This window comes from Thunnus albacares, chromosome 7, assembly GCF_914725855.1.
Source record: "Thunnus albacares chromosome 7, fThuAlb1.1, whole genome shotgun sequence".
NCBI lineage: Eukaryota > Metazoa > Chordata > Actinopteri > Scombriformes > Scombridae > Thunnus > Thunnus albacares.
The window spans coordinates 28,668,149-28,677,562 of NC_058112.1; the positions used below are offsets into that span (position 1 = coordinate 28,668,149).

At 38.5% G+C, this 9,414-nt stretch overlaps 1 protein-coding gene across 1 annotated transcript; it reads left to right on the plus strand.

Annotated features, from left to right (window-relative positions):
* Nucleotides 1-1,651: 1,651 nt before the first annotated feature.
* alx1 (ALX homeobox 1) lies at nucleotides 1,652-9,136 on the plus strand. Its single transcript, XM_044357156.1, has 4 exons — nucleotides 1,652-3,543; nucleotides 3,987-4,291; nucleotides 4,675-4,803; nucleotides 7,702-9,136. The coding sequence occupies exons 1-4, from the start codon at nucleotides 3,354-3,356 to the stop codon at nucleotides 8,041-8,043; spliced, it is 966 nt and encodes a 321-aa protein (XP_044213091.1). The 5' UTR covers nucleotides 1,652-3,353; the 3' UTR covers nucleotides 8,044-9,136.
* Nucleotides 9,137-9,414: the final 278 nt, after the last annotated feature.

The following is a 9,414-nucleotide window of genomic DNA, read 5'->3' on the forward strand; positions in this document are numbered from 1 at the left end:
TCTGAGAACAGAGGATGTTGTATTGCTGTACAGACTGTAAAACCCCCTTGAGGCAAATTTATGATTTGTGATATTAGGCTGTATAAATAAAAAAAATGGACTGAAATTGAAAATGGACTGTTTGCTTAGTTGTTGTTAAAATGATAACACTTATTTTGCAACTGATTATAAAATGAACTGTTTGCACTTCAACTGTTGGTGACTCTGCACTGTTAAAGGTACTTCCTGTGTTTTATTTGACTAAATGTACCTGTTAATTAAAAATTCAAAACATTAAATCTAATAATATAATAGAGGTCATCGGTTTTTAAATATGTGTTTTTGCTAAAACCTGAATCTATAAAGTACATTTTTAAAATAGTTAATAATTTTTTGAATGTTAATGACTGTTTCTAATGTGATATCTGGGTTCACCTTGACTTTCTCCATCAGTCACTGCTGTTTGTTCTTTATTCATATTCACTATGTGAAGCACTTTGCAAAAGTTAAAGGGGTCATTCAAGAAAAATCTTATTCTTCTAATTGTATAATTATTAAAATAAGCGTTTGCCTTGTATCAATATCATCTGGATTTTGCTGGACTGACTTTGCCAGCTGGTTTGATCTGGTTTCAGTCATAGGTGGCCTGTGTAACATGTCGACATGAACCCAGATGACTTAGTCAAGTGATTTAGAGCAGAAGTTTGTCGGCGCTCAGGAATGCCTGACTTGTGGAAAAACAAAAGACAAACAAACAAAATGAAAACAAACTTTAAAGCACGAATGCGCTGCTTTCACTTTTTGATATTCTGCCTTATGAGCCAAATGTTCTGCAGACTCAAATGACATTCATAAGCTCCACAAAATTTGTGCTTTTGGGGAAAATAAACTCTGGTCGTTTGTGTGTTTCGTGGCTAGCCAAAGTTTGAAGACATTTCAATAGATTGAATTAGACCCAAGGGTAGCTTTGGGCATCATGATGTCATGTCTCCTGCTCTCAGAAGTGGCATGCTTTGGCCTCTCAGGCTTTGGTTCGGTTGTGTTGGATCACATTCAGTCACATTAAGATTGAAATGAATGATAATTAGTTAAGTTCAATCATATTTTGACCACGATGGCTGCCACATAATGTTATAACAAACTGGCAGCCCGTGTTAATATTAAAAGTGAGGTCTTTCCAGGTGGCTCACATGACATATTGGCTGCAGCACTTTACAGAATTAGTCTGACTGATCGGCCTAAAAGGTGACCAATCCCTCCAACTTTACAAACCCAATGCAGCATCTATTGTGGCAGGAATTTCCAGCTGAAAGGCCCACCAAAACCACAGTGAACTTTTCACATTTTCTCCTCAGCGTGAGCCAGTGTGCGGGGTCATCTTAGAAGCCCAATAAGACACCCCCCCCCCTGCTACTTAAGAGCACCTCTATTTATTTTTATTTTTTCTCTTGTGGCACCGTGCAGCCCCAGGTACTGCCACTGACCCTACAGCGAACCATAGCTATACAGTACGCATGGTGTGCCTTGCAGGTGGTGTGGCTCTGCGTGGAGATGTGGAGGTGGGAGATAGGCTTTGGTTAGTGGTAACATAATTCCTCCAATAAGAAGAAATAGAAGAACAGCTCTTCCTGTTTTTTTTTTTTTTTTTTTTTGAAAAAAAAAAAACCCTCCCTGTTGAGTCCTGTGTGTCTGCTCCTGGATGCAGGCAGGGCGGCTGGGTTCAATGAAACTCAACTTTCCTGCATGAGGAGGATGTTTGGTCTTTAATTCAAGCAAGAAAAAGGTCAATACTTCATTTACAGGACTTTTAGATGTCAAATATTAATCCTAAATTGATGTTTTATTTTCACAAAGGATAGCTGTCAAACCTCAGCTTTTCACTGAAGGCAGCGGCCCTCTTTATTTATTTATTTATTTATTTATTTTTCTTTATTGATCCTTATTTTGGTCTCTGAGTCACAATAAAATAAAATAAAGAAAATAAATAACATAAATAAACTAAGTAAAATAAATAAAATAAGCAGCAATAAGCGTTCAGTCTTTTGTCTTTACTGAAAAAAGTCACAATCACTCATTTCTTCTTCTAATGACTAAATCGTCCAACATCGGATTTAAAACGTCAGTTTGATTGTTTGAGAATATAAATCTGACATTTTTTAGAAAGTTTGGATTAATTTCAGTTTGAGAGCAAACAAAATATCGAACATCACTGACATCAGATTCACATTAAATTAGTCAAAATACATTTTTAAAAACATTTGTTACAGACCCGAAATGCAAATAGAGTCTAACATCTGTCTGTTAACACAGATGTGATGTTCAATACGATCAGTTTGATCCACACTGAACATCATGATGAAAACTGTACATTTAATATATTGACTGTCGCCTTCATTTGTCAAAATGTCAGGACTTACAATAATAATAATTTATTTAATTTAAATCCCCTCCTCTCCTCTCATTGTTTATGTCATTTAAGTATTGTCAGGCGTGCACGTGCCTCATTAATGGTTCAATTGTGTAACTTGACTGTAATTTCTTAAAAATGGAAATAAATAATTACATTTGGAGACATATTTTCTAGTGCTTCACATACTGGACGCAGCAAATAATAAAAATAAATAAATAATTTTCCGTCCTGCTTTCTGTAAAAAAAAAATTTTTTTTTGCTCTCTCAGACAAATTCAAACATATTTAACTGTTGATATTTCATCTTGAAATATACGTTGAAATATACGTATAAGACAAATATACTGTAAGTCTACTGGTTAGTTTCCTGTGAGGCATAAAATAACCATTAGAATATTTCCTGGAATTAATTAAATTAAAATATTTTTGATGCATATTCAAATATAAATTGAAGGAGATTTTTTGTTGTTGACTTCATTCCGGCAACATACAAGTTAAAACACTAAAAACACAAAACGCAATAAATGAGCAGCAGAGATCAGCGACCTCCTGAAGTATCCAGAGACTCAGATTAAATCCCGTTTGTAGTCACAACGTGTAGCTGCAGATAAATGATTGCCTCATTCTGAACGTCTAAACATGCTGTAAATTAAAGTCAGTTTTGATTGTCTCCTCTCAGAGTCCTTGTGGGTCCAGAATCACTTCAAACTGCTGTTTGGTTTGGATTCAGGGGCGTGGGAGGAGTTGGTGCTGCTTCATATTCAGAGAGGAGGGGGGCTCTTTAAGGATCTCATTCTCTTTGGGGCTATAAAGACGTTGTTGCCTTCAAGACAGAGCAAATTAACTCCATTGGCGAATTATTGCATTACGAGGGACCGCTCCGTTCATCGGTGCGCGACGGCGATTAGTGTCTTTTTTTTTTTATGGTGACATTTGATTAAAAGCGAGCGGAGTTCGTGGATAAGATGATGGAGTACATGGAGGATAAGTTTGCCTTGAAAAGCCAAGCGATGAAGGCCAGCGATTACTACATGGATCAAGTCATCGAGAGCCTGGACAGCGCGCAGTACTTCAGCAAGTCTCCCCCGAAATGTGTGCAGGCCTTCGGGCTTCAGAGTAGCGAACACCGCTCCTCGCCCTGCGGAGACCAAAACGGTGCGTAAAAATAGAACTTCTCACTGTTTGTGCATCAACACTGCGGTTCGATATGAGCTGTTGTGCATCTGTGTGACACTTCAAGAAAGTTTTAGAAAAAAAAATAACTTCCTGTTGTTTTTTTTTTTCCATTTCAAAACTTTCACATTTAATTACACTCATTGGATGTGGTTTCTTTGAATTTTTTACTTCAAACATGTTTGAAATTCGCATAAGTTTGTTGTTATTTTTTTAATTCTTCCACTCTGTTTATTTTAGTAGGCCTATAATAAAAACTGTCTTAATATTAATAAATTATCTTAAAGGCTGATTGGGCAACATACTAATTTGCATTGTCCATATTTATATTTTAATCTTTAAGATGCACGTGCAATATAATGACTCAGCATGTGTAAAATGCATTATCATTCATTTATAACTCTGTGTGTTTGCTCACTACACAGCCAATTACGGTGTGCCAAAAACAGACGACGACACTTTGCACTCGGACCTCGGGAGGTCGATGGACAATTGTTGCACTCTGCGGGCGTCTCCGGTCACAACCGGACAGGAGAAAACGGATTTGGACGACATGGGAGACAAGTGCGACAGTAACGTGTCCAGCAGTAAGAAGAGGAGACACCGGACGACCTTTACCAGCGCGCAGCTGGAGGAGCTGGAGAAAGTCTTTCAGAAAACTCACTATCCAGATGTTTATGTGAGGGAACAGCTGGCCATGAGGACGGAATTAACAGAGGCCAGAGTGCAGGTACAGTTTATCATCGGACTCTTATGTTTTAAGTTTATTAGGAGCTTTAACTTGAGCAGAAGAAACCATAAAATAAAGAAAGGAGGGCGAGATACGCTGCTTTGCGTAAAATATCTCCATAGGTGCTTTTACATAAAAAAAATACCACAGAAATATGTTGGCTAATTAAAAATATTTTTCAGAGGGACAAACACGTTTATTAATCTTCTTTACTATTGCGCAAGACTCTACAAATATATATTTAATTGATTTTAACCAGATTTTGTGTACGCTTTTTCTTGAGGTGTACTTTTTTTTCTCGTCTAAAATCTTGTAAAAACTCACAAAATGGCTTCAGTTATTTGGTTTTATTTTATTTGTTCTTTTTTTTTTTTGCCTTCCAGGTTTGGTTTCAGAACAGAAGAGCAAAGTGGAGGAAAAGAGAGCGCTACGGACAGATCCAACAAGCCAAAACTCACTTTGCAGCCACCTACGATTTATCCGTGTTACCGAGGACGGACAGTTACACACAGGTACGTTTTTATTCACCTTTTTTTTTCCTGTAACAGTTAAAATATTGTCTATGTCAAATGAACAAAGATCATTTAAAGCTCAGACTCCGGTCGGTGCGTAAAAACTCACAGCGGCCTCTGATCTCCGTCCTTCATTTCTCTTATTCCTCTTCAACAAATACTCATTTAATTCACGCTACAGCAAATGAACGCTGTTATCTGCATGAATCAGTCCGCTGTCATTGTTGCTCTATTAATCACTTATTATGAAACCCATCTTCAGATAAGAGGCTGAACGCTGATTAGAGACTGTGAGGTGTCACGGCTGAATTAATGACCTTATATCAGATTTCATGTTAGCTGAACATTTATCTTGCAGTTTGGACAAAGGTCAGGTACAAGAGGAGGTGAGAGGAGACAGACTGTGTCAGTTTGTCCTTTCAGTAGGTGTTTCCTAATCAGAAAACTGGGATGAGGCCTCCAAAATGTTGTAGGTTTTGCAGAGATGGAAATATGCAGGAGGCAGTTCTCTGGAGAGGCGTGTGCTCACATTTTGAGCGTACAGAAAGCAGCTTATGTGTTATATTCATAGGAGAGTTGTATAAAAGCAGTAAAAGTCACAGTTAACAGCGCTGCTATGCCCTGGCAGACCAAGAGACCAGGTTAGAAATCTGTTGGACTGTCTCGTATTTTCCTCACACATGTTTCTGATAGATACCCTTGGATATCAGCCATGCCCGTTCATACAGCTGATCCAGATTACTGTCATTAAATAGACTATCCTCTTTTTTTTTTTTTTTTTTTTTTTTTTTTTAGCTACATGTAACTGTGTTGGCAGTTGGTGTTTCTGTCTCCCTAAACACAGTGGACATGGATTGCATTCTTGTGGGTTTTAAAGGGTTTGGTTTTGTTTTGTTGACAATTGTTGGCCATTTCTTTTTAGGCAAAGACTGAAGTCCTGCTTATCGATGGCACATGTTGTCAGGAAGGCAAAACGGATGATTGGCCAAGCTGACTCTCATGCTACAACCACATTTTCGTGCTACAAAAGGAGTTTATCTAACTGTCAAATCAGACTTTTACTCTTGACCAAACCACAATTGGTTCGTGGTGTTCAGTAAAAAATTCTCTACTTTGCCAAAAGGTGTCCTGTGCTGAGCAAAAGCCAGTCTGTTCAGTCTACAGTATATCTACTTTTGAAGATTTTTCTGATTTTGCTGCCATATTTATTCATTGATGTAGAATTTATGGAACAATTTTGCTGCATTTATCTGTATTTTTGATATCAAACTATAGTCGCTCTTCATTTCAAGAACAAATGAATTTGCATGCTGCTCTCATGCTACTTACAGTATTTATCCTGGCTTGTCTTCTCGGTTTGATTGAAATCTTGGCGTCATTGACAAGTGAATGAAGTCATTTGAATGTGATCTGTCAGTGAGGACTGTATTTTTATGTTAAAGGCGGACATGCTTTCTGCGGTTCTGTGGACTGAAGCTCCTGCCTTTAGAAACAGTTAGTGTGGTGTTTACTGTGTGCTGACCAGATGGGTGCATGTCTGCTCTCTGTCCTCTCTGTCCTGTCTGCTGCTCGCTGACACTCTAATAAAATGCCAAAATCTAAAAATATGGAAACTCCTCCGAGATTAGAAAACGGCTTGTGTCTTTGAGGATTATTTGGATCCTTGTGAATTCAGAGGACTTTTGAGATATTGATCCTTAAATTGTTGGTTCGCTCAAAAAACCCAAACTTTTTTTTTTTTTTTTTTTTTTTTACCTCTGGTGATATCTTATCATGCAGATAGTTTCTGTTTTATTCGTCCAGGTTTTGAAACATCTGTCTGTGAGTTTTCTGCTGCAAATATATTACAATGGAGGTGTAAATAACACAAAAATCTCTCTCTAGAAACAGCCTTTGGTTTACTCTGGATAATCCACAAAACACAATGTTAACAGTTTTCATAGAGATTATTTCCTTGGTAGAAAGTAGAATTATCATTTATGGAAAGACATGTTTCTTTTTAATTTATTAAATGTATTTTTTCAATATTTAGAGCACCACAAACACAACACCATTCACCTTCATTATATTGGGATGAATTTCAGAAATAGATCAAACCTGGACAATTAAAAACAGATACAACTAGAGTTAAGTGAGAAAACCTGTTTTTGTAATACAGGTGAAATAACCAATTAAAGATTTACTGTGTATTTAAGAAATGTGCATTTTAAACATTTAATCTACTAAGTTGTAACAGTTGCAACTACACGTATACTCGGCAGCAGCCGCGGCATTAATCTTTAGATCTATAACTTTATTTTTGTTTATTCTTTTTCTCTGCTGGTGACTCCTGCAGCTTCCTGATAGTTCAGCTGGGCTGCAACAGAGAACATGTGCATAGATAGAGAACAGAAGATTTAGGTCCTATATATTTTTTAAAATTTTTTATTTTCAGTGCAGCATGCAAGACGTAAACATTCCTATAAATCGATAGCGTGTGCCGCGGCACCCTGCAGTGCCTTGAGGACAGTCTGAGGATGCTGCAGAATTTCTCATTTTATAATTATTGTGCATTTTTAGTATCATTTCATCACGTTAAATTGAGGTGACATTTACATTAATTATGTGCTATGATGTGTTTTCAAATATATTAAAACAGATGAAGCAGAAAACATATTAAAACCACTGTATTAAAAATAGTAACATCTCAGCTAATGACAATTTATCCCAAAAAGTTTGGGAACCACTGCTAAATGTTTATATAAGCCTAAATCTATCCGTCTATACAGCCAGTTGAAATCTTTATAAAAGGCCAGTTTATTAATCTAATTGAACTCATTTTGGCGCCGCTGCTCTCGTGTATCCTCATGATGTGAAAGTTATCCTCCCCAGTGTCTCACACACTCTTTCACCCAACAGATCCCTAACAACCTGTGGCCCAGCCCTTCTCCCGGCGGCTCTGTCGTGTCCCCGTGCATGCTGCCCCGAGGCTCCCCTCCCTGCGTCACTTCCTACTCGCACTCCCCACGCTCGGCCGCCGGCGCCGCCGACCACGGCTACGTGGGCTTCCCCAACCAGCAGAACCAGTTCGGCCACGTCTCCCTCAACAACTTCTTCAGCGCAGACTCCCTCCTCACGCCGGCCGCCAACGGCCACCACGCCTTCGAAACCAAGCCTGAGTTTGAGAGGCGCTCGTCCAGCATCGCAGTGCTACGCATGAAGGCCAAGGAGCACACGGCCAACATCTCCTGGGCCATGTGATCAAGGTTCCTGTGCATGTCTGGAAAGTCTGGATAATGTATGGAAAATGGTTTAAATTTCCAGTGCATGGATTGCCCAGAGTCTGAAATAATTTTAGAAAAAGCTGTTTTTTTTCACTCACAGCACAGATCTAACTACAGTTTCCTGGCCTACAGAGTAGAGGTCACTTATTTGTTGTGTAGGAAAATCAGAGTGATATGGTCATTCTCACAATCATACTGCCCTGCTATTAAGATCTGCAAAACATCAAACTCTAAAATGATAAAAAATGGGGTCTGGGTAGAAAACAGAAATGGAAAATGTGTCAGGATTTGAGGTCCTCTACTTATCCTAAAAGCTATGAGTCACTCTCTTAGCTCATATTAGCCACAAAAATTTTAAATATGATGTTGTGTGACAATCAGCTGTGTTTCTGGTGTCAGTACGGCGGACTGAGACAATCACGTTTTCATAGATGCTTTTTTGAGATAAGGGGTGGCCTTCATGTAGTTCAACCAAAGCAATACATTCATATCAGTCAGACTTTCAGGGTAATGTCCAGTGCATTGTTTTGCAGTCCACAATTATCTTCTCTGGTTAGACCAGACGTTTGATGAACCGTCGTGATCTGTGGAGGTGAGAGCTGTGGTGTGAATAAGCTTTCTATGTTGTCGTTTTTTTTAACGGAGGTCGGCCGGTCCTCCGTGTTTCTTCTTTACCGAGACAGAAAGAGGGGTGAAAGTGAAACAGGAAGAACCAAAGGCTCTAGTGGGATTCAATCCCATTGTGGGTACATGTGGATCCAGAGGGAGGGGTCCCAAACCACTATAGCATTTCTAAGCACTGTGAATAAGTTGTTGTTTTTTTTTTTGTTTTTTTTTTACCTGCGCCTCTCATCTTCCTCCCTCGTTCCAGCTCAGGACTGAGGATGAGCAGAGCAGAGAAATAAACTGACTTGACGTACTAACGTGTCTGTGTGCTTTGCAGCAAAGCTCTGTAATCTTCATTGTCTGCCTCTGTTCTGTATCACAGGTACACAACGCAGGCAGGTTTTGAAATTGTGTTTTTGTTATAAATTTATCTGGTGAAAGCATAATAAATGAATGTCACTTGATTCCGATATGACTGCACTTTTTTTTTTGGAAGATTATAAGGCTGGTGATATTCAATATTTTTGTTATTTTCAACAAAGACCAAAACCAACATGAATTGATCCTAACAAGTATTGCCTGCGTATGCAATACTCCAATCCTCTGTGCCATAGAGCTCCGTTGTTGTCTCAAAACTATTAAAAACATTTCAATGTGCCTCTCTGTTGCACTGCGTGACATCTTCCTTCATTACTGTGAACACGCACACTGTTTATTTTGATTTATTTGACGTCCTGCTGCT

Excerpts from the sequence above, each read along its gene's own strand:
- alx1 (XM_044357156.1), top strand. The coding sequence starts at position 3,354 with ATGATGGAGTACATGGAGGATAAGTTTGCCTTGAAAAGCCAAGCGATG. Across the intron at positions 4,292-4,674 it reads TAACAGAGGCCAGAGTGCAG|GTTTGGTTTCAGAACAGAAG; the intron begins GTACAGTTTATC and ends TTTGCCTTCCAG. Across the intron at positions 4,804-7,701 it reads GGACGGACAGTTACACACAG|ATCCCTAACAACCTGTGGCC; the intron begins GTACGTTTTTAT and ends TTCACCCAACAG.